Below are 25,801 nucleotides of genomic sequence, written 5' to 3'. Positions count from 1 at the left end.
ATAAGGTGTGAGTGTGACACCTTTGGCAACTAGCATATGGAAATATGACTTCTGCATTGCTTCAACCCTGGTATCACCTCTGGGTCCAGAAGATACTTCAGGCGCAAACTTTGTTTGCTTACACTTGGATAAAGGATTAAACTAAATATATAATTTATAGTGAAACCAAGTGAAAAAAACTTCCAAAGTAATCAACTGCATTGTGGGTGTTTGTATTTCTGAAGCATTATTTGCATAAATTGCGCCGTTTTTGTATATTTGAAAAACTAAATTACAGGACTAAGATCAGTTTCCTACTTTTCTAACTGAAAACTGTCATAATTATAACTAAACACTGAGTAGACGACTATTTAAACTTAGATTTTTAATCATCAGTTTCCCTTTAGTGTGAAATAACTGACCACCCTGATATATATATATATATATATCAGGGTGGTCAGTCTATATATGTGTGTGCGCGCGCGCTCAGAAACATGTGTATGTAGTTTCTTTGGAGTGAAACCCTAAAAATAAAATATAGCTGACTTATATAATTCATTACTCTATACTTCTACATGTACATTTGAAGCATAACATGAAATATAACAATCATCCAAAAAAAAAAAAAAACAATCTAACATTCCATCTCTTCCTTCAGCTGAATAAGTAACGTGATGATGTGAATATTAAAACGATGTTTGTCTCAGCATATGATACTGTTTAGACACAGTCGACTAAAGAAAAGTTTTATGATTATTTATTGACTACGCAAAAATTATTGCTTATTATCTTTTTATTTCAGATATTACACGGGTGTTTGACAAATCCCGTAATTACGACGAGTTAAAGTATTTCTGGAACGGCTGGAGGAATGCAACAGGCCGCACATATCGCGATAAATACCCACAATACGTTCAGCTTAGTAATGAGGCAACGAAACTAAATGGTAGGTATAAAGCAGGAAAATGTAAATTTGATATATCAGTTAGTATTATTATGTCACAGAAGTTCATTGTTGAAAAATTCTAATTAATATCAGACGCATACACTATATATATATATATATATATATATATATATATATATATATATATATATATATATATATATATATAGAGAGAGAGAGAGAGAGAGAGAGAGAGAGAGAGAGAGAGAGTTCAAATGCTCACTCATCTAAAATTTTTGCACCTGCTTGTATATATATATATATATATATATATATATATATATATATATATATAGAGAGAGAGAGAGAGAGAGAGAGAGAGAGAGAGTTCAAATGCTCACTCATTAAAATTTTTGCACCTGCTTGTTTTCGAAGGTTTTCCTGATATAAGAAGCATGCTTGAAGAGAAATATGAGAGTCCTACGTTTCATAGTGACCTTGAAAATCTATGGGCTCAGTTGCGACCTTTCTATTTGCAACTCCACGCTTATGTTCGACGAAAGTTGATCAACTTTTATGGAAGCGACAAGATCAAGTCAGATGGACCAATTCCTGCACATATTCTTGGTAAGTAGCTATTTGTTTTCTATTTTAATACATATTTACTGCCTTATGTTCAAAGTTTATAAGATATCAAATTTTGTATCAAATATTATGTCGACTTATGATAGAAAATGGCGTTCGTAGTTCAGTGGGTTTCGACGAGGCCCCTTTCGTTGAACAACACCTGGGTTCGAATTCCGTCTAGGATGCTAAGAACGTTTATCATGGCTTTTCAATTAAAAGTAAGTTAGCCGATCTCATCCGAAGGTGGCAGTGTTTTCCTCTCGAAAACTCTAGTTTATATATATATATAAACACAGAACACAAAGGAATTGCTATATTACGTAGTTTATTTCGTTAACATAATTTCTGGAGAACTTGGGGGTATTGTTTCCATTTCTGGATAAACATCTAGGCATGAATCTGGACTCTGGAACTTGACTGTGCACGTAAAAAAAGTATGTGCTTGAGTTATTTCAAGCAAAAACTTCGCACTTAAGTACTTCGCACACTTATTACTTAAAATTTCTTAAGACCACCATACAGAAAAGCGAGACCATACTATCTATCCATGTAAATAAAGCTAGGAGGATGCGACCTCTGATTAACATGAAATGTTTTTTTTTTTGCGTTTTTTCCCCTTCCATAAACAAGAAAACTTTCCCCAAAGAACGTTTAATTAACAGACTGCCATAATGTAATGCTCATGACCTTTGGCTTCTTTTTGATACAACTATTCAGAAACATAGTTTAGATGGACAAGTTCGCAAGCTGTGACAATAAAACGCTTTATTTTCACCTCCAGAAAAAGATTTTAAAACAGGCACTTTCATCTTTTTTTTCCTTATAAAATTATTATTATCACATAATGCGTATTTTCCTCTCTCTCTCTCTCTCTTTCTAAAATTGTGAGGTAGTTTTATGTAGATCTAGACATTTGTGAAATATAAATCGATCAATGCAACGCAAAGCTCAGTAATATCATTCTTAACAATCACGTTTGGTTTATATACACTCATGAGCCAAAACATTAGGACACCGCACACCGTTTCCTGAACTTAGACTGCACGAGTGTCGGAAACGGGCCGGCAGTGGCGATATCTTGGTATAGGGATTGTTCTCGTAGATATTGCCGGGTAGTCTCATTCACATTGAACACATACCGTGATCACTAATTGTTACCTCTGGGATTGTTTCACAGTTGGTATTTGTCACCAATTTGCCCTGTGAAGCCGGACTCTTTCAGCAGGAAAAAGTCCCATGTCACGAAGTTCGTATTATGCAAACATGTTTCAAAGACCATATCCACGCCTTCGGAGTGCTCCCCTAGCTACCCAGTTCTTCTGATTGAAATCTCATCGAACATTTGTAGAATCATGTGGAACGCGGTATCCCAGTCGACGCCGGTGTCTCCTCGATCTCTGACTTCCTGGACGTTATTCGGGCTACTTGTTCCAGAATATCTCTGGAACAAGCAGACCGTGGTCTAATGAAGTCAATGTAAGAAATCTGCAAGCTCTTATCTCGGTCAAAAAATTCTCAGCACATTACTCGATAGGTAGTTGGTCATAATGTTTTGACTTATGAGTGCATATTTCTTGTTTTTCAATTAAACTTCATGTCTTTTCAGAGTCATCCGTAAGCCACTAAAACAAGTCATACGTGATTTCAAAACAAGTTGTACCGTTAAAAGAATTATTAATCAAAGGGCAGTGTCTTTTTAATAGGCGTAAGATCCCAAACAGCTGCTTCTCGTACGCGTAATGATGTGTATCTCAGCAATATATAATAATGATTAATTGTTGTTTTTCCGAGTTCTCTTGTTATCAATAATTTTGGCAAATACAATCTGATTATACTGCAGGTAACATAGCTGGAATGGAATGGCGCAATATCCTTAACTTAGTACAACCATATCCCGAGAAGCCATCAGTGGACATTACTCCTATGATGGTGGCTAAGGTAAGTGACATGTTAATTTTCTCACAAATTTGAAATTAATTTTTATTCTTATTATTTCTAAGACTAGCAGTGATACTTTTGAAAACAAGTGGCAGCCATTCTCCAACATTCTCCAATCTTGAGCTAACTTCTTTAGTTAGCTCAAGCGCGTTTCAGAAGAGAAAGAGAAGTATGACAGACAACTGCCTCCATCTCATGTCCTGAACCGTGACATTCGTAATATTGTCTGCAATATGGTCAAGTTTTTGAAACGCAAAACCTGACTTTTCAAGAGAGAAAAAAACCTCCTTTCCCGATCAGAAACTAGCTAAAACTGACCTCAGAAAGGTCTGGAAAAAGTTCTCCTACTCAGGGATTAGAATCGAATATATGTCTTTTTTTTTTAATGGCGCCGTAAAAGTAACGCGTGTGTGTGTGTGTGTGTGTGTGTGTGTGTGTGTGTGTGTGTGTGTGTGTGTGTGTGTGTGTGTGTGTGTGTGTGTGTGTGTGTGTGTGTGTGTGTGTGTGTGTGTGTGTGTGTGTGTGTGTGTGTGTGTGTGTGTGCAGGATTTGATGCATGCCATACAGATTATTTACATGATACCTCTATAGACACTACTCCTCTATCCAAAAAGAAACCGAACTTTTTATAGAAAATAAAACACAGGCCAATTATAATTCAAATCATTTATTTCAATCAATATATACTCTCCCTCAGCCTCGATGCAGTGTTTAGCACGGTAAATTAATTCGTTAAATGAATTTTTTATATCGGTTTTTGGGATACTGTTGAGGGTCGTGGGTACTGCCGCTTGAACGTTTTCAATGGTGTCGTATCGCTTTCCTTTCCTTTCATCAGCAAATGAAGTCGGGGGAAGAGAAAGAAGTTACAGGGCGCTAAATCAAGTGAATACGGCGAGTGATCCAATATACAAACTTGCTTTTTGCTCAAAAACTGTCTCACAATGTTCGAATGATGAGATGGTGCATTATCGTGCAAAAGCGACCAGCTGCCTGCATCACGATATTCATGCCGTATGCGACGAATTCTCGCTATCAATCACTTCAAAAAAAAAAAAAAAAAAAAAAAAAAATATATATATATATATATATATAATATATATATATATATATATATATATATATATAATATATATATATATATATATATATGCTCATACGAGAATCAGTATGAGTACTTTCACATACTAATTTTTTTATCTTTTGTTAATTGTTTCCTCGAGGTATCAGCTTTTCATAGTGATTCAGTCTGAATAATTTTGTTTTTTGTTTGTTAATTAATAAAATAATATTAGGCCTTCGAAGAGCTGTTGTAAGAACAACGCGATAAAGTCCTGATTCGATTCTCTTCATAAATCGAGGAAGCCGATCTCACACGAAGGTGGTAAGATTTTTTTCGACCAGACTCTTACAAAATATGCAAATCGACGAGAGAAGATGCCTAATTAACTGGAAAAAAATGCGTTTGGAGTTAATCTGCGTCTTAGAGTGGCCTCCCGCGATGAGTATTTAGTCTTCATAGAGGCACCGTGTAATAATCTGTATGGCATGAATGGAATCCTGAACACATTTCCTAACATGTATTTTTTTCTGTTTTCTTTTTTTGTTCTCAAGAGCAGACAATGACGTCATAATAATAATTATAACAATTATTATTATTATTATTATTATTATTATTATTGTTATTATTAATATTATTCGCAGTCCTGGTTGGCAGAGTGGATAGAATACGTGATTTCCAACTAACAGGTCGTGGTTCGAGTCCTAGAAGGATATGATACATTCATTGTGTGATAAATTTGCAGAAAAACATTAAATTACAGAATTGAAATGTGATATAAATACAATTTATTGAAAAAAAAAATGCAACACAATTTATTGAAGTTTTTGTTATCTGAAACGCTAACTTCAATTATACATACAAAGGGTTCACTTCTTCGATGGGTTTGTTTCTGAAAGAAAAAATGTACAAATCCAGTTATTTGCTATGGGCCAGAAAATTTGTGATTAGAGTGGGGGGGGGGGGGGGGTAGAGGAATGGCTTCGCTTTCAAGAATTAAAGAAAGCATTGAAGCCATTATTAGTCAATAACAACTCATCCACTCATGTAGGCTGTTTGTTATGTTTAAAGTATGTTCATTTTGATGCGTAAACAAGAACATCTTCGACATAAAAATGTTCTAATTCAATTTTAAAATAGATTTAATACAATTATATTTGTGTTTAAATTTTGTTGGTGACTACTGCTTGTAGATCCTGTAAAAAATGGCTCATGGAATCTTCTTGTATTTCTTCTTATTAAATAAACGATAAAAAATAATAAAAATATTAATATGAGTAGTCAATTGTTCGGAGGTCTTAAAATATGCGGTAGTGATCTGATCTAAATAAAAGCCGCCTGAGAGATGAACAATAGCTACCGTTCAACTCAAAATTAATTTGGTTTTTATTAAATTAACAAGAGCCTGTGTAGCTCAGTGGATGTGGCGTTTATACACCACGGCGCTTGGCCGCAAGAAGGAAGACTTGGTTTCGAGTCTAGTCGGCGACTAGAGGAAATTTTTCTAAGCCTTTTTTCGACCGGTTCCCGAGTTAGTCGATCTCTGGCACGGGAAAGTCGGTTTTTGGTCCCGTAAACTCAAGAAAATCGACCGTAGAACCCACATTATTTCAGACATTAAATATATTGTGTTAGGGTTAGGGACCACGAGATGGCGGCACATTTGAGCCGTCTCTTTTCACTGTGTACCGCTTAATTAGTGATAGCCTTGGGCCATCTATCTCTGATTGGTACCAGTGGAGATTGAACTGGCCACTCAGTCTCCAAAAGTTAGATAGGGTTAAATGGCCTCGCCTACTCCCCGTATATGGGAATAAAAAGGCGTTAGATGATTTTTTTTTAAATTAATAAGTTTCTTATTCTGTAAATATGAAATGAAACGTGTACATGGTATTGGTTAATAGTTAACTCTCATACTGTAATACTACACTTTCAGAAACTGACTCCTCTGGACATGTTCAAGATATCAGAAGAATTCTTCATTTCCTTAGGCCTAAAACGAATGACACCGGAATTTTGGCATTATTCAATATTCGAAAAGCCCAAAGATAGAGAAATTGTGTGTCATGCATCTGCATGGGATTTCTTTGATGGTAAAGATTTTCGGTAAGTTCACGCTGTACATATCAGACTCTTAAATCAGTCTAAAGTATGTATACACATCGGAAGGTTAAAAACTGTTTCTTGAATAATTATTATTCATTTTCCCTTAACTGTAAGTATTCGATAGTAAATTCTCCTCCTCCAACCCCTTTTTTATTCCTCAAAAGTAGGAAGAGCTCCTTTAGATCTGGCTTTTGAAGACTAGACAGTTAGTTTCCGTTCTTCAAGCTTTTATTGATAGAGAGCCCAGACTACCAATAAATCAAAGCTTTTTTTTAGGAGAGATAAAGAACGGCGGTCAAGTGCCGCCATCTTGTGGCCCTAATCCTTATACTCGTATTATTTTCTGTAATAATGTGAGTTCTACTCACATTTTCTTGAGAGGATTTTCTTGAGAGGATGGGAACCTTCTATCCTAATTTAGTGAGGACTACTTTCGTTTTTTCGGTGAAACCATTTATCAGAATAGATGCACTCTGTTAAGCATATTAGGCATGTTGATATTTCATGTTGAAGTTCTTTTGGACATTTCTGGATACTTTTGCAGGAAATTTAATTTAGTCAATAGATTAATCATTTTTGAAGAATGCTTAATTCCTGTGCGGTGACCTTTGTTGTGGAGGAATTTAAATAAGAAACGGGAAAGAAATGCAGAGGATCTCGAACGGGATGGTTACTTTAATCTGAGCGTATTTTAAAAGCATGATGAATGTCTTAAATACGAAAATAACAGGAAAGGAATAGAACTAATAAAAGAATAAATGAGAAGGTTAAAAATCAGAATATAATGAAAGAAAAAATTAATGCCGATAAAATTGAATTGTAACAGAGAGAAAATTATAATTTTCTCATCTCACAGATGAAACATTTGTAAATGCTGCAAGTATACCTGTTCTGAAATGATGCCCTCTATTACAGTTGAAAAAAAAAAAAAAAAGAGGAAAGAACTAATGTTAGCAGTTTTTTTTTTTTTTGTAATTAAAGATTTTTGAAAATAATGTGAAAATTTTGCAAGGTTTTAGCATTATTTGTACATTGGTTGTAATATAATTTCTAAATGCATAATTCCATAGTTTCTAAAAGCAAATTTCATATCAAAAGATGCTATTTCGTTTTTCTAAATTGTAATGAAAAAAAAAAAAAAAAAAAACGGCAAAGGTGACTCTGCAACCGTACGGACATTTTACTGATTTAGCAGCGAAGGCTGTGATAAAGCACAGAGCCAGAGTGAAACTGGAAGAAAGAAATTCCCATGTTTCTGAGAAAGTTAAACTTCGTTATTATACTTTGTTCAACATGTTTTTACAGCCTCATGAGTAACTTATGGCATACTATTCCTCATTTTTCCAGATTGCGTTACAATTCCATAATGTCGCCTTTTTTAATAAAATAAAAATAAAAATTCAAATAAAATTTTATATTCCAAATTTTACACACAAACTTTTTGAATAAATATGTTTAAACCAATTTTGTTTTTCACAGCCAAGCATAGTATGCACTATAGGTCGGGTACAGAACGCATAAAAGTAAAATAAAATTCGTAATTTATTCTTGCTTCAAATCATCTGATCATGTATCACGGCTGAATGAAAAAGTCTTTTCATTTATCACGTACATGAAGCAGATTTTCATTCTCTTCGTTACCAAATCCCCATAGCTGTGCTTCTAGCAAACTAAGATTATCATTATTATCGATAAGTTTTTAAGTTAATATTTATCTGCATAATTGTTTTTAAATACTTTGCAGTTCAATCTCATTTCTTCCCTAAATACTTATACATTGTATGTGCACTTTGGTTAATTGGAGGTCCCATCAACTAATCTTTATCGAATTATTAGTTAAATACTTCCTTCCTTGAAACTAAGTGCTGGAGAGGGGATTGAATGGCGATTAATGTGGCTACCAATCACTTTATTTTGAATTGTTACGGGTGTATAAAGAAGCAGCGTGATCCCCCCCTCCCCCATCCCCACTTTCATAACTAAAAGCTTATAACAACATCATTAGGAAATGTTTGGTAGGTTCAGCTTTCAGCTCATGGTGCGCCCCCCTCCATAGCGTTATCGGGCGCCTATGTATTTAAATGTGTAAAATCAACTTTGGAAAATGAGGAAGCCTATTATCAGAAATGTATCTAACCCGGCAGTCCAGACCAGGCGCCAACTGATTATCATTTGTTCAGATTGATGCCTTACTTCCTGCTTACTTCCTGCTTTGCTCATATGGAAGAAATTGAGATTGTATGTTGAAAGCGTTTTCCTTCTCATATTAGTGCACACACGGCATTTATTTGCTATAGGCCTTGTGGTGATATAAAAAAAAAACATTGGGAGAGAAAAAACCTTGGGGAAAATGTGTACAAGGACATAGAGCAAAAGTAGCTTCTATTTTGTTCTGCATCGTGACTTGGAAGCGCAAACGGACACTCACCGTTTGAGCAGGCAAAGTCGATGAAGACACAGTTAATATTAAAATATAGTCAAAAATGTTTTGTATTATCTTACGTGTTACTTACCACTTATTGATGTATTCTTTTTCAACATGTGATCTCTAAATAAATTAAAAACAAACAAGTATTCTGCTTCATTGAGAAGGGGTTGAAGCATGATTAGTATATCTTTCCATTTGGAAATTACCTCATTAATGCAACGAATTTGCTAACGTTTATCTTCTTCTTCTTCCTAACATCGACTTTAGGCCAGGTGGCCTGTTCCAATTTCATGCCATCTCTTTCTTGGTCTTCCGATTCTTCCTTTTCCACTTAATTTATATCTATATAATTTTAGTCTGCTGTTGTCCATTCGATTTAGATGCTCTATCCATTTTCGTTTATTCTGTCTTATGTAGTAATTAATTGGTTTTATATTCAGTGATTGTAAAATTTCTTCCTTTGTTTTATGGTCCCACTTGGTATATCTTGTTTTTCTGAGAAATTTCATTTTTGCTGAAAAACAAAAATTCATTTCGTTTTTCATCTTTCCTTTTTATGGCCCATGTTTCGCTTCCGTATAATAGAGTTGGTTTAGTAGCGCTAACATTTATAAATTATTATATTTATGAAATGTTGACCATTGGCGAGTTTTGACGGAAACAAGTAAGGTCATTTCTCCTAAAACTCAGATTTTAAATCCTGTAACTCAGAAAAATCGACTGCATAACCCGTATTATTAAAGTCATTAATACCAGTTAGAGTCAGGAACACAAAATGGCTAGACTTTTTTATAAGTGCTTGTTTGCCATCTCATTCATCCGTAAATTTTTACATCGTCAACTGAGATGAAGCGGCAAATATATGAAGTCTCTCCATCCTAAAGTGCCACTTTAGTATATGGAGACCAGGGATCTACCGATTTATTTAAAGTTAGGGAATTAATCAAATGATATTGGATATCAGTTAGACCGAACAGTGCTCGTGACAATACTTATAGAAAAGCAATGAGGCAGAAGCAGACTGTTATAATCTTAGAGGATGTTAACATAAATCAAACTCTTATATAGGAGATGAATTTCATCCCCAGACGTGAGACTACCACCCAGCTTAATGGAGGCCTGAAGCGACTTGAAAAAGGTTCCATGTTTGGTCTCCAGATCAGGGTTTCCCGGACTGTGTAAGAATAAAGAAAAATACCGAAAATAAGCGTTTCCAAACTAAACAATGATTGGATGTTTTGGATATGTGTAAGTGCTTGTGTTTTTATTAGTGTTGTTATTCTCTTTCGTCATCTTTGATATTCTCTGGAAGAATGGAAAGCTGACCTATAAAGTATGCATAATATCTTACTTTGAAACTACTATTCTAAATCATTATTAGGATACATTTTTTTTTAATTTTTAGCGAGATTGCCAACTGATACTTCACATTATTCGCTCTTATGTAATTGCAGGATTGCGCAATGCGCTGATATCACAATGAGCGATCTTATTGTCGTTCATCATGAAATGGGACACATCCAGTATTTTCAACAATATGCTCATCAGCCAGATGTATTTCGTCGAGGAGCTAATCCTGGTAAGGATATTTGTGTTTCCACTTGAACTACATTCATAAAAACTACTAGGCTAATAGCTCATCTTTGAATATTACCATAATTCATAACAATAATGTACTAATAGATTAACTTCACATACAAACAGAACGCAGTTTCATTCCTTTTAATTGTTTCGGATCGGTGCTGGAGAATAAAGAGACGGTGAAGAGAAAGAGAGAGAGAGAGAGAGAGAGAGAGAGAGAGAGAGAGAGAGAGAAACTGTGATCACTTACTCAACACTTGTATGTTGTAGATAATCGATAACTTTCTAAATAGAAATAAATTATAACTTCTTTGCTAAATTTTTTGTTAGCTGAGCTAACCAGACCGTCTTGGTTACCTTAAGGAGTCTGTGGACTTCTTGGAGGTGTCTGCATCAATAGAATAAAACAAACAAACAAAAAAAGTATTTCAAAAAAATAAGGAATCAGTCATTCTTATGTGAAGGACTTTAGTCTGGAAAGATGATGCCCGCCGAAGTGGACTTACGTGTTACACATATATCTACATCAATTGAAATAATCCCCCCCCCACCCCCCCACATGCTGCGAGAACTGCTAGTACGTAGCATGGCATGAAGTACACATACCGGCCGTTGAATTAGTAACTTATTTAATACCGTGTTGAACCTCCTTTAGCGGCTGTCAATACTGATCCTCTTCAATTCCTTGCATTTGATCTATACGCTACGTAAGTGACGTTTACCCATATACGACTAAAAGTTTTTAATTCAGTGGCCGGTATGTGTATATAAGCCCGTGCATGTTCCAAGAAGTATGCTGTAGCAAGCCTCCGGGAGTGCTTCACGTATCTTTGAGTGTTCGGATGGAGGATTTAAATGCCGATCTCTCGATTAATGTAATCCTAGAGATGTTCTGTGGGATTCAGATTTGGAAGCCATGGTAAATCCTAAGTAGCTATCTTGTTTGCGAATCGCTCTCGAACAATACTGACAACGTCGCACTGTTCGAATACTTAAATGCCAAATCCATCTAATCCACCCATCCTAGAGTTCTGCAGGATTCAAATCCGGATAATTCGGCAGTGATGGTAGTACGTAAAAATCGATGTCGTGTTCAACGAACTACCTCTGAACGATAACCTATCATTAGAATATCCTACTGAAACACGCGTATACCATCTGTACCTGATCATCCACAATGGAGAGGTATATTTTAGCATTCATAGCGCATTCAGCTGATATCAGGGTTCCAAGAGGTTTCAGAAAGACATTCCCTTCTATTAGACCAAGACATCAGGATAATTCCTTTCTCCAGGTTTTAGGAGATTTCCTCCGAATTTTCCTAGGAGATTCATCTGAAATGAGAACTTTTTTCCGGTCTGTAATGGAAAGATGGCACTTACATGTAGACCTAGTTGTTGATGATTAGACGCAAGGACAAATACATTGACTGAGTACAAACTTCCGAAGTCCATACAGACGAGATTGCGTGGATTATGGGAAGAAATATCGCCATTCATCCCCTGATTAAGTTCCATCGTCAGTAACCATTCCATTAACCTAAAATATTGACAGTTTCCTGGAAACTGCTACACTTCAATTGGTATCACACGTCAAAATCTCTCAGATCCCCCGTCCCTTTCCTATATTAATCAACAACTTATAACTCACAGTATGTCCCACACCTCCAGTATCAGGTATAGTAGTTTTCATCGTGATATGAGTGTCACTGAGAAGGTTGATGGTAAATCTTGAAATCAAATGGGTATGATATTTTAAGTGGATGTGTGTGTCACGACAGATGCATGTTTTATACGTACATCTGTGACGACTATAATTTGCTCTCCTAGCAAGTAATAGAATAAATAGCTTCAATTTTTTTCCCTAATATTTTGAACCTAACTATAACTACTGATTATTTATGTTTGTATTTTTATCCAACGTTCCCGTTGCTCCTCCTGTTGTTTTCGGTGGGAATTATGGCTGAAACAATTAGGACTATGTGGTCAGCGTATTATATATATATATATATATATATATATATATATATATATATATATATATATATATATATATATAAAATATATTAATATATAAAATATATATAAATATATATATTTATGTGTGTGCCGGTCTTGGGTGTGGACAGCAAAGTTTTTTCCATCAGCTTATCTGGGGTTTTTCATCCCACAAGCAGGCAAACTGGCCCCGTGAACACACGGGCTACAGTCGAAGGATATCGTACGGCAAGGAAGGCAACTGGAAACCACCTTGCCTCTCCGACCAACTGTATGGGTGAGGGGATAGAATAGAATAGAACATAGAACAATCAGAATTATTATCAAGTGATGTAATGTCACCCGATGATAGTGCTGATGTAATGCAGACTTTTACCTGCGCTTGAGTTCAATAGAGAGATATGCTACAAAACAAACAAACAAACAAACAGTCTTCCATTCGTTGAAATTGTCAAACAATTTCAAAACAATTGTGAAACAATTTCAACGAATGAAAGACTAGACTATATGGTCATCTAATAGATTTCGTCATCTATTAGATGACGAAATACGTCAGAATAAAAAAAAAATTCATGAATTAATTAAATTAGCAATCCAATGATAGTTGCTTAAATAGCAAATGTATGCCATGATGTATTTAGATGCAATAATTAATTATCAGATCATCTCTTATGCATTTGATGTGAACTTTTATAGGATTTCACGAAGCGATTGGAGATACTTTAGCACTTTCTGTTGCTACACCTAAACACTTGAAAAAGATTGGCCTTTTGGAGGAAGTTTCCAATGATATCGGTAAGTGTATTTTCCTCTTTTTATCTTTCCGAAAGAAACCATATTCCACAGGAATTAGGTCATACAAAAACAAATTCAATACATCTTTAAAATTCCTTTCTCAGGCCTGTGTAGCTCAGTGGAAGTGGCACTTGCGTCCTCTGAGCTTGGTCGCTCAAAGTTTAGACTTCAGTTCAAGTCTAGTCGCCGACTGGAGGAACTTTTTCTGAGCCTTTCTTCGACCAGTTCCCGAGTTAGTCGATCTCTGGCACAGGCAAGAGGGTTTTTCGTCCCGTAAACTCAAGAAAATCGACCGTAGTACTCACATTATTTCAGACAGCAACATATCTTGTTAGGGTTAGGTACCCAGAGATGTCAGCACTTGTTTGCCAGCCTCTTCATTGGTGGCTGCTATAATTAGTGATAGATATGGACCAGCTATCTCTGATTGGCTACCGGTGGAGATTGAACTGTCCACTCAGTCTCCAATAGCTAGATAGAGTATAAAGGCCTCGCCTACTCCCTATTAGGAAATAAAAGGCGTTAGCTGATTTTTTTCTAAGAAAAATCTGAGAAATGTATCATCATCATCATCATCATCATCATCATCATCATCATCATCATCATCATTATAATGAACACATTCCATCTTCTTTGAAGCATTCAATTTCAACTTCCATGGCTCTCCTATTGTCATCTTCTCACATCTCCATAAAATAAAAAATTCCATCTATGATCTCGGTAAGTATATTTTTTTTTTTTACTTTTCCGAAACAAATATGATACTTTCAGAAGTGTCTCTCTATCATATCATCTCTCCTCTCCTGTCAGTGTCTGTAGTGTATATTCAGTCTGTCCTGATAATCTACATTCCATAGTCCCTATGTTACCTTTTATCCCTTTCTTTGCATTCATTCTCTCACGGTATCTATCGCACTGTATATGGTCTCAGATCTCTAATGTTCTGGGAAACCAAGAGACTAGATCTGCGACAATTGAGACAAGAGTTTAAGGTTGAAACTTTATTGAATTTATAAAATCTCTATCTTAATATAGTGCGCAATCTTTCTTGATGAATTTCTGGAGATTGGCTAAACTGATTTTATTGGCAGTGATCTGGTTATTATATGATGCTTTTAACAGTCTATAATAAGTTACCTTGCTTGACAGTGTGCCTCGCTCACTCTATGTGCCCGTTGTCATGACATTACCCCTCCACACACAGAAACTCAATATTATGTCGAGTACGTATAGATAGATAAGTATCAGTGGCGCCTGCAGATAAGTAATGTTAAACTTGTGCTCAAGCATTATATCGTAATTGTAAGTGTTTTTTTGTGCAAAATAAGCAGTAAACGGAAAAATAACAGTAAGCAGCCGATTACTACAGCACAACTCGTACGTACCCATAGTCCATTAAATCTGCTATATTTTACAACTAAAAAACAGACACGTGAAAGCGCTATACCTACCGTGCGAAGTAAAGATGGCGGTCAACAAAGGAAGACAACCTCGAGTCCCGCCAGCGTAGCGGCGCCGATCACCAACAAACCGAATGACATTACGAAGTGCCGAAGCTGTGAAACCGAAGTCAAAGAAAGGAAAAAGGGTATATTGTACGATTTCTGTTGCAACTGGCTACATATTTCCTTCGAGAAAATAAATGAATCTGCGCACAAACCGATCTAAACCAGCCCTACTACTGTACGATGTGCCTCCCTTCCGTAACACAAATACTAAACCTGGGCAAAAGAGTCAATAACCTCGAGCAGTAGCTTAATACCGTGATCGATACCTTCTCCTCCAAAATCGGAAAGTTGGAAACAAAGCTCGAGACGCTAAACGACCAGAGCCTTACCGCAAGTGCGCCGTGCCTGCTAACGAACCTCTTGAACTAATTACATCATCGGTACATGAGTCCCTCGAGGTCGAAAATAGGAAACTCAACGCTGTTATCCTGAACTTTCCGACGGAAAACGATACATCCTTAAAAGAAGACGTCGGCAAACTTGCAGGAGAATGGAATTTCGATCCCGGAAATATCGTCAAATGTCATCGTATCGGACTCATTAACAAAAGAAAGGACGGAACGAACTATCCACGTCTCGTGAAAGTGACCTGCGACTCACCAATATACACAACCAAATTTATAACAGCGATAAATAACAAACTAAAGGACACTTGCCTCCAGTCGTGCATATGTTCTCGACCTGATTCAACCTTTGCCCATAGAGAACAAAGACGCCAACTACGAAGACAACTAGAAGAAAAAACCAAAATGGAGACAACAGTTGGGTAATAGACTACAAACAGTCCAAACTAGTACAAAAACCAAGTGATGCCACTAGCAGCCACGAAGGACACAAGTATGCAGGTACTGCATACTAATATCCTTCGTGGAAAAGTGCAAGACCTTCATAGGAAAAGTGCAAGACACTTGGAATCAAATCCATGTCTAACAGAACCTTGCATATCCACTTCACCATCATCCGCGGCCTCAACTCCAACCTTAATAGCATCCACTACCACCTGAAGCCCACCAAACCCCAACTAATCTTTTAAACAGAAACGCAAATCTCTCCTCCCAGCACTATTCATCTCAACCTTCCTAACTATTATACTATTTAACTCCTTTCGACCCAAGGGTGACATCTGTGCATATATCCGCTCTGACATACCCTGCCAGAGAGCAACCAACTTAGAATCGCCCAACTTCGACCGTCTTTGGCTGAAGATATCCCTCCCTCACTCAGCCGAATTCATCTGCTGTGTCTATCGCTCTCCTAATACCACCAATCACTCTGAACTCTTCCATTTCCTCTCCTTAAAAGTTGATTTTCTCTAGTCCCACTCCCAAAACAGTGAAATCATCCTCCTGGGTGATTTCAACGTCCATAACACAAATTGGCTTTCCTCTTCCAGTCATACAGATCCTGGAGGCAGAGATGCTGAAACATTTGCAGTCACTAATAACCACACGCAAATTGTTCAAAAACCGACCAAAATACCAGATAACCCAAACCACACCCCAAATACCCTAGATCTCTTCCTTACTAATGACCCTTCCAAATATGCAGTAAATATAGTCAGCCCATTGGGTAATTCTGACCACACTTAGTGCTTATCTCCTCCCATGCAACAACGCCTATACAGTTATTCCCACACAAGAGTAGTTTGACATTATAATAGTGACAAATGGCGCTATTATAATGCCAAATATTAGACTATTGTTTCCGGTCTTCCAGTCCAAACATATGCACCCAACAGCATCACCAAAGCAATCCTCACGGGCATGAAAACATATATTCCCCACACTACTCAGACTTGCCATCCCCTAACCAAACCCTGGTTCTCCAAAAAATGTGCCAAGGCTCTACAAACGAAAAATCAGGCATACCACAACTGGCTCAAATCAAGAACTCCATCCTCATTCAATGCCTATGAAGCCTGAAACAAATGCAAAAAAATTATCAATACTTCCAAAACAGAATTTGAACTGGCCAAAAGCAGGAAGCTTGCAGCCTATCCAAACAGCAGCCATGCCTTTTGGTCTCTTGCCAAGGCAATTGGCCATAACTTTTGCCCTACACTATTCCCACATCCATCATACCCAGATGGCTCAATAGCAACATTACCCATAGAAAAAGTTAATCTCCTGGCATTACGCTTTGCCTCCAATGCACACTTAACAGAAAATGGCAAAAATCTCCCCAGTTATTCCATCTGCCCAACATAAAATTCCCTATGTATCCTTTTGCCAAAAATACATCACAAACCTGTTATTTAAATTAGACACAAAAAAGTCTCCTGGCCCTGACGGCATTGCCCCAACTATCCTGAAGGTCTGTGCATTGGAACTGACTCATATCCTGTGTCACCTGTACACATTCTCTTACTCCAATGGTATATATCCCAAAACCTGGAAACTGGCCTATATTGAACAGATTCCTAAAAAGGGTGACAAATCACTACCATCTAACTACCGCCCTATCTCACTCACTCACTGACCTCAATCCTATCTAAAGTAATGGAGAAAATCATCAACTCTCAACTCCTAATCTACCTTGAAGGTAGATTAGGAGTTGAGAGTAGATTTGGACTGCCTCAGGACTTCTGCAGATGGATTGCCAGCTTCCTGTCTGGACGCACAATATGTGTGATGGTAGACGGCTCCCTATCCTCTCAGAATCCAATAAATGCTGGGATCCCACAATGCTCAGTTCTCTCACCGACCCTCTTCCTTGTATATATCAATGACCTACTTCAGTTGACCTCAAACCCAATACACAGTTTTGCAGATGACAGCACATTACATTCCTTCCTTTCATTTGACAAAATCTACTCTACACAACTCACCTCAACCCATAGAACACCAACCACCACTGCCTTGACTTCTGACCTCCAAGCTATCCACCAATGGGGCTCAGATAACCTCATCAACTTCAATGCTAGTAAATCCCAGTTCTGTCTAATTTCTCACAAAAAAGAACCATTATCCACCAGCATTGTTTTCGATACCACTCAAATTCACAGACAAGATGAAATTTCTCTTCTTGGAATTACCTTGATATCAATCCTCTCCTGGCATAAACACATCACAACCATTGCATCCTCAGCTTTCAAAACACTAGATTTTTCTCTTTTGCTCAAGATGCTACTTCACCTCTAAACAGCTGTTAACACTATACTAGTCACAAATCCGCCCAGCTCTCGAATAGTGCTCTCACATCTGGAGTGGGGCTCCAAAAAACACCCTCAAAATGCTTGACTCAATACAGAGGAGAGCAATTAGACTAATAAATGACCCATCCCTCACCAACTCACTGCCCCCACTTTCACATAGACGCCTAGTCTCCGCAATCTGTATGTTCTATAAATATTTTCATGGGAAATGTTCATCTGAAACACCATCACAAAACAAATCTGCAATACTGCTACTGCAGTATTGCAGAACAGTCCTCCCCAGGTGTATTTCCTAAGAAATACAACATACAGGCGTTCAAATCTAATGTAAACAAGTTTCTCCTTTCACATACAATAGTATACGGTACTAACATACTACAGGTTGACCAGCCAACCTCCTATATATGGGTCCAACATTAAAAAAAAAAAAAAAAAAGTGTTTGGGAGGAGGGGGGGGAGGATGAAGACAATAAGGAGGAGGGGTAAACTTGTCTGCTATTCGGTATCAATTAATTCATATGAGAGAAATTGAGGCTACCGAATTATTTTAACAAAAGGCATTAAAAGAGGGAACAGTCAAGGCAACATTTGCGACTCGATGCTGAAAGTGCGCAGACAGGCGAACATTTCTAGGTAAGAAAATTAAAACAATGAAATTTATGTTCTTTTTTTTTTTTTTACTTTTTCTATTTTCTTTTATCTTTGATTATTTTAGTTTCCTGTTCCTCTCTTGGTATCTTGTACCATCAAATTGACCATTCATAGGTATACGTGTAAAAAGCATTCAGATTTTAATAATTTTGAAAAATAAATGTGAACGACGGAACGATTGAATGTTTCAATGAATTACTTGTCTAAATAGATGAAGTATTCTGGAGGGTCTTACTAATGATTTCGACAAAAGTTCCAAAATATCCATTTGAATGAAAATAGAATCGAGATTATATGAAGAAGATATATTTGGAAGCTGAACAAAATTAAATAAATCATAGAACGACTTTTATTCCCCAAATGGGTGGCTGAGCTCCTTTAGCCTTTACTAACTTTTTGATTATGACTAGTTCCATCCTCCAACCCCAAGCTTTCGGGAGAGAGAGAGAGAGAGAGAGAGAAACAAGAGAATGCCGCCATCTTGTGGCCCTAAACACTACCACTCATATTATGTATCTCAAAAATCTACCGTAGATTTTTGAGATACGGGGTTATAAACATAAGATACCCATTTCAGAGATCGATTAACTCAAGAACAGGCTAAAGTAAGGCTAAGAAAATGCTAATATAGTGAACGACTAAGAACCAAACCTAGAACTGTCTTTGTTTTCGAAAGGTCTAGTTCTAATGATGGAAACCATTTCCACAGTACTACATATCCTCTCGCAACTGTATATCTTTTGTAAATTAACAACTCTCACAGTAAAAGAAAACGCAATTTTTCTTAAAACAAATTCTAAATGAAATAGAAAGTGTAACAACTAAATAAAATGGTTCATTAGGAAAATGATTTCTGAGAAAGTGAAGCTCAATTTGTCAATATCTAGAGAGAGAGTGACATTATTAGCAGGATTTGATATCAATATATAAGTCTGTTCTAAAACTGATTAATAGTGAAGACTAGCTCTGCATTGCAAGAGCTCTTCCTATTATTTTACATACATACATACATACATACATATTCAAGGCCCACCTTTCCTCATTGGGTTGTGAGGGCAACAGCTGCAAGAGGAACTTCCAATGATCACGATCCTCTGCCACCAAGTTCAGGTGTTCTGGTGGGATCCCCAAACGTGTCCACCCAAGGTTTTGGATACAATCTTTCTAGCAAGTCCTTGGCCTTCTACGTGGCCACTCTCCCTCTGACTTGGCAAAGAGGGCCTGCTGAGGGAGCCTCTCTCATGTCATTCTGACCAGGTGCCTGTACCAACGTAACTGTGATCTCTCAACACGGAGAATCAGCAGTTGAGTATTGAGGGTTTCCCGAATTTCCCCCACAACCACTCGAAGAAACCTCATTTCAGCCGCTTGGATTCGTGTCTGCATTCTGTCGGTCATTACCCAACTCTCATGACCATAGGTGAGGATGGGGACATAGACATAGACTGTATTGAAGACAGCCAGCTTTGCCTTCTGGCTTAACTCCCGCTTCAATACTACCGAAAGGCCAAGCTCCCACAATATTGAGCGTGCTAAACCAATTCGAGTATCTAGCGCTATGTCCCATTTTCTATCATTCGTAAATATGGACCCAAGGTATTTAAACTTCTCCACATGCCTCATTGGGACTCCACGTACATGTAGATTGCACTGGGATGGTTGTCTTGAGACCACAAATGTTTCAGTTTTGGCCATGCTGATCTTCATTCCGGCATCTTCACAAACAGCTACAAACCTATCCAGGGACCGCTGGAGGTCATCTGTGGAAGAATTAAGCAGAACTAGGTCATCTGTAAAAAGCAGACGTCCAATGCTACATCTTCAGTACTGACACACTCACTGCCTCGGCTGTGCCTGTCAATCCAGTCCACAAATATTATGAAAAGGAGGGATGACAGAACACACCCTTGGTGGAGGCCAATGGAGACTGTGAAAGGTTCACACTTTGTGCTGTTTACCCTGACACAAAACTCTAGGCATTCATACAGGGACTTGATGGCAGCTAATAGTTGGCCATCCACTCCATACTCCTGTACTACTTGCCAAAGCTTATCCCGAGGAACACGGTCATATGCCTTCTCCAATTCCACAAAACATTTGTAGACCTTCTTGGCATATTCCCAAGATTTCTCAAAGAGTTGCCTTAAAGTGAAGATTTGGTCAGTTGTGCTTCTACGAGGACGAAAGCCACATTGTTCTTCCTGGAACTTTGACTCAACTATGCTCCTGCACTGTCTTTCCAAGCACCTAGCATACACATTCCCAGGAAGGCTGAGCAGAGAGATGCCACGATAGTTACTGCAATCCTTCTGGTCTCCCTTCTTGAAGACTGGTATTATTATGCCTGTCTGCCATTGCTTTGGTGCTCGCACAGATATCCAAGCAGCTGACACACTCGAGTCAGCCAGAGAACACCGTCTCGATTTAAGGCTTTTAGCATTTCGGGCCGAATTTCATCATCGCCAGCAGCCTTGCCCGATTTTAGCAATTTTATTGCTAAATGGATCTGTTCTGCTGTGAGACTAGTCATTGCCCCGATATGCACCTCTTGAATGTCCACAACTGCTGGGCCACCCGGGTTAAGAAGGTTCTCAAAGTATTCCCTCCATCTGTGGAGGATATCCTTCTCGGTTGTTAAAAGTGCACCATCGGAGGCATTAATGCCCTTGCTGTGCACAATTTCCTCCCTCGAAGGCGGCGGATGGCCTGCCAGAATACTTTGTTTGCATTTTCATAGGATGAGTCTTATCTTTCTCCAAAGGATTCCCAAGCCTTCTGCTTTGCTGTCTTTACTGCCTCAGCAGCAGCTTTTCGTGCCTCAGCATACTGCAAACGCATCTCAGGTGACCTGACCCTGAAACCATGTTAGGCAGACCTCCTTTTTTGCCCGGACAGTTTTTTTGGACTTCTAGGTTCCACGAAGGTGTTCTTTTCTCACTACCCGTTGCCACGCCGAACCGCTTTCTGCTACAGCATGAGAGTGCACAGGCAGTAACAGCTGTTCTGAACAGCTTCCACTCCTCCTCAACATCTGCAGTATGCTTGGGAATCTCTTTGAACCTGGAGGAAATGTCATCTGCAAAATTCTTCCTCAGAGCCTCATTTTCCAATGAATCCCGTTTCATGCGGTAAAGCTGCTTAGGCCTACCAGCGTTGATGGTAGCATCTGGTTTCTGAAGCCGTAGAGTGCACACAACAAGGTGGTGGTCAGTTGATAGTTCTGTCCCTCTTCTCACACGAACGTCCAACGCTGAGAAAAATAGGTCTGCTGAGACTATAAAGAAGTCAATCAGAGACCTTTGTTCTAGTGTATCCCCCTACTAGGTATACTTATGGGCTTCTCAATGCTGGAAGAAGGTATTCATTATGGACAAGCTGTTAGTACAGCAGAAGTCCAATAATTTCAACCCATTCACGTTAAGGTCAGGGGCGCCGTTCCTCCCAACCACACCCCTCCATGTCTGGCCATCTGTTCCAACATGTGCATTGAAGTCACCCATTAGCAGGACTGATTCCATGTCTGCCACCCTGTCAAAAGCAGCATCCACTTCCTCTCGGAAGGCAGAGTATTCTGACTCCAGATTAGGTGCATTGACTTGCACCACAGCCAAATCATGGTTTTTCCATCTGAAGCCTTAACACACATACCAGTCCCCCCAATGGGATACACTCAGCAACAGAGTCTGACAGCTGAGGGCTTGTGAGTATCCCCACACCTGCCTGAGCAGACATTGCAGGGCTCACACCTGAGTAGTAGAGCTTCCATTCCTTATCCAGCTCGACAGTTCCAGAGCCTCCCCTCTTGGTCGAAGAAAGCCCGACTAAGTCTAGCCGGTAGCGCTTGGCAGTTCCAACTCTCTCCCTATCAGAGAGAAGATGTTCCAATTGCCTAAAGCCATAGTCTGTTGCCATTATCGTTGCCATTTCCGTCCTTTTGCAGAACCATTTCTTTGCGCTGCCCCTAAACACCTCCCCAAACGGGCAGTGGGCCCATTGATGGAGTTTCCTCTAGCAGAGTGCTGAGGAGTGGTGTCTAAGGGAGATTGTAACATATTTTTCGAACGGGTCCCTCTGCCTAAAACCTGAACGCGTCCCTCGGTAACCCGCGCGACGGACGATGCGGTATGAACATTTTTTGATGGCCTGATCACGTTACAGTGTTTGATAATGTCCTGTTAGCACAAGACGAAATGACACAGCAAAATAGGAAAGATTCCCCTCGAATACTTTAATAGCATTCGGAGGAAGGAGCAAGAAGAGAAGAAAGAAAGAAGCAAGGGAGGAAGAGGAGGGACAGTCTACAGATAATATAACAGATGTGTATTACATGAAGTAAGGCGTGGTCCAGCATCAGGTACCTCTGGTTTGCCACGCCCGTACTCACTAAAGTGAGCCCATGAGACATTAATATTTTACTCCATCTTTAAAATATTTAGTATTATCAGAATATGTACTTTGCTGCATTATTGCGTTAGTGGTGTTTGTTGTTTGCTTCCATCTTTTATCTCAGTATTTTTTAATTCATATCCTTTTTTTTCTCCAATGAGTTTCTAAATTTTGGTTCATTTTTTCCCTTTTTAATTTCCACCATTTTTTACAAGTGCTGTTTCGAGAACATTTTAAATTGTGATTTTATCGAATTATAATTATTGCTTAATTTTATACGATTTCTCACTTGAATTCGTTCCTCCATTTCTTTTTTACACTCAGCACTGGTGACACTCTTCGAAGGAAAACGAAAATGAAATGTAAGGACCAAGTATACCTCCCGTTCGAGGCACTATTTTAGTAAAACAATCCGCAGGCAAACCGCTAGATAATACACTGAGCAGAACATTTCGGCTACAAATCTAGAAGGCTTCCAGCTATCAAATAACACTATTAACTTACCTCTCTTTGTTACTGGGAGTAAGACAGATTGCAAAACCATGTTACTAACAATGGCTGGTGACTACATGCTTGCAGTGTCGGAGATAAATTCGAGAGATTTTCACGCTGACAATGCATGCCTCTTGCACTTGAATTAATGAATATCCACTACTAACGACGAAAGGCAACACAAAAAATTACAGTAAAAAATTAACGTTAAAAAATTCTCCAACAAAATCTCTAAAAAGAACAAAATTCTAAAAACTCAAATTCAACAAAACATACAAAAATAACGAAAATGCATACAAAAACATATCCATTTCGTCAACATTCGCGACCTTAACACAAACATGAACAAAGCGCATCACCTCTTAAACATCTAGATCCAACATATTTCTAACAGAACCCTCAACTATTGGCCACAAGTATTGCTCACTTCAAGTACTGAAGCTACATACAACTTGATACCTTCCCTCACAAAGTTGGTACTAATAGGTAATTTAACACCTCGTGCTAAATAACGCCAAACTTGAAAGTCCTCTCTTGTTTTTCTTTTTTCTTTTTTTTTTCTTATCTTTTATGGTTCACAATTCCCTTGTCTCATTCTCATACATTCTTCTTGCTTTCTTATCTTTTTCCGAGTTCACATAATTAATCTCTTAGCATTTTTGGAACATTTATCTCTGAAGCTTGATTTTCAGCGGCCCAAATAAACATACAAACTGTGAAGCAGTTTTTCTTCGAGATTTCAGTATCCTTGACTCCAACTAGCTTCTGTTCTTAATGCGACCTACACGTTTCTCCTGTTGGTAAGTTGTACCATAGCCTTTGCCAAGTTTCCTTTTCCGTTGAAATAACTTTCCTAAAGTGCTCTCAGCTTCGTATTATTTAGCACTAAAATAGTAACAAATGGGATCATCTCGAATAACTAATTTCTACTCTTCCTTCTCATGGCCTGATTATTGTTTCTGCGTTCGTTATGCAAACACTTGTTCTGACCAAATTCCTTAAAGGTATCGTACCAAATATCTTACCTACTTTAAAATACTATTTTCGTATATTAAATTATATACAAAAAAAACTTACTAAAAATTATTGCTACTATTCAAAAAAAAAAAAAAAAAAAAAAAAAAGACAGTCTCTCTCTCTCTCTTCCTTTTTTTTTTTTTTTTTTCATGTTATGCCTTTTCTATGGGTATTTCCAATGGTAACATTATTTCCAACATTTATTCCGAACTTGCTGCGTCATTCTTCTACTTTCACAAAAATGCACGCAGCTGCTAGTCAATCTTCATGCAAATTTAACAGAAAACTGTTATTATCAACTTTTCGCCCTCATCTATGCCTGTTCTGTGGGACATCCTTCCTCATAAGGTTTTTCTTAAGGACAATAACCTCCAGCAGTTCAAGAAACACATAATGCTTTCCATTTCTTTATATATACAGTACTCTTTCATTATATGTTTGCAATGTTTTGTGTGCATGGGTTGATATGAAGGAAATGAAAGACGATCTAATTAGTGCAATAATATCACGTTCGTATAATTTTAGGAATTAGCAAGGAGAACGTAATTAAAAGGATGGCATCGCTAGATTAATTTACTCTAATCTAGTGATCGTATTCTTTTTAAAACATCTCCTACAAATCTTCAAGTCCCTTGAACCATATTAAATAACTGCTATAATAAATGTGGAATGAAAATCAGAAATATAAAAAATGCACCTTTTCTCAAAGATGCAAATTATATATATAAATATAGAATGGAAGAATCGAGTGAGTTAGTTGAAGACTGAAGAAAAAAGTACTGAAAACAAGAATGAAATCAGCTATAAAACCCAAAGCTGGCAATACATCAATCAGGGATTGTCAACCACACGTATAAGGCTTATTAGAAAATCAGAAGCAGTAGCAAATTGATGAGTCTGTCAGTACAACCACATAAACGCCAAGAAATCAGAAATAAATTTGCCATTATTAGCATCTGAGAATGAGTAAAAAGAAGTATCCTCTGATGGTATGGTTACTGAATGAAAAACGAAAGCTAAGGAAAGCATATGTTCGAAGCAAAAATGGATAGAAAAGACTTAAAGGAAGATCAAGATATAAAAGGACGGATGCAATGGCATATAAATTTCATCGTCCAGTGAGAAACTACCATCTTTCTTGGCATAAAAACAGCATGTTTTTATCTTTAGAGCAGGCTTCCCAGATTATTTAACAA

The 25,801-nt window shown here is 37.8% G+C and overlaps 1 protein-coding gene across 1 annotated transcript in view; it reads left to right on the top strand.

Moving 5' to 3' along the window:
- Nucleotides 1-25,801, top strand: part of LOC150110433 (angiotensin-converting enzyme-like) — a 135,041-nt gene that overhangs the window by 94,622 nt on the left and 14,618 nt on the right. Inside the window, exons 17-22 of the mRNA XM_090398410.1 lie at nucleotides 782-925; nucleotides 1,301-1,492; nucleotides 3,333-3,430; nucleotides 6,427-6,596; nucleotides 10,479-10,603; nucleotides 13,299-13,397. Coding sequence (XP_090254536.1) covers nucleotides 782-925; nucleotides 1,301-1,492; nucleotides 3,333-3,430; nucleotides 6,427-6,596; nucleotides 10,479-10,603; nucleotides 13,299-13,397 — 828 coding nt within the window. The remainder of the gene's footprint in view (nucleotides 1-781; nucleotides 926-1,300; nucleotides 1,493-3,332; nucleotides 3,431-6,426; nucleotides 6,597-10,478; nucleotides 10,604-13,298; nucleotides 13,398-25,801) is intronic.

The sequence above is a fragment of the Typopeltis vanoorti genome, chromosome 1 (assembly GCF_054136105.1).
Source record: "Typopeltis vanoorti isolate ZY-2024b chromosome 1, IOZ_Tvanoo_1.0, whole genome shotgun sequence".
Classification (NCBI taxonomy): domain Eukaryota; kingdom Metazoa; phylum Arthropoda; class Arachnida; order Uropygi; family Thelyphonidae; genus Typopeltis; species Typopeltis vanoorti.
The sequence above is the reverse complement of the archived record's forward strand: the minus strand, read 5'-3'. Positions and strand labels throughout refer to the sequence as shown.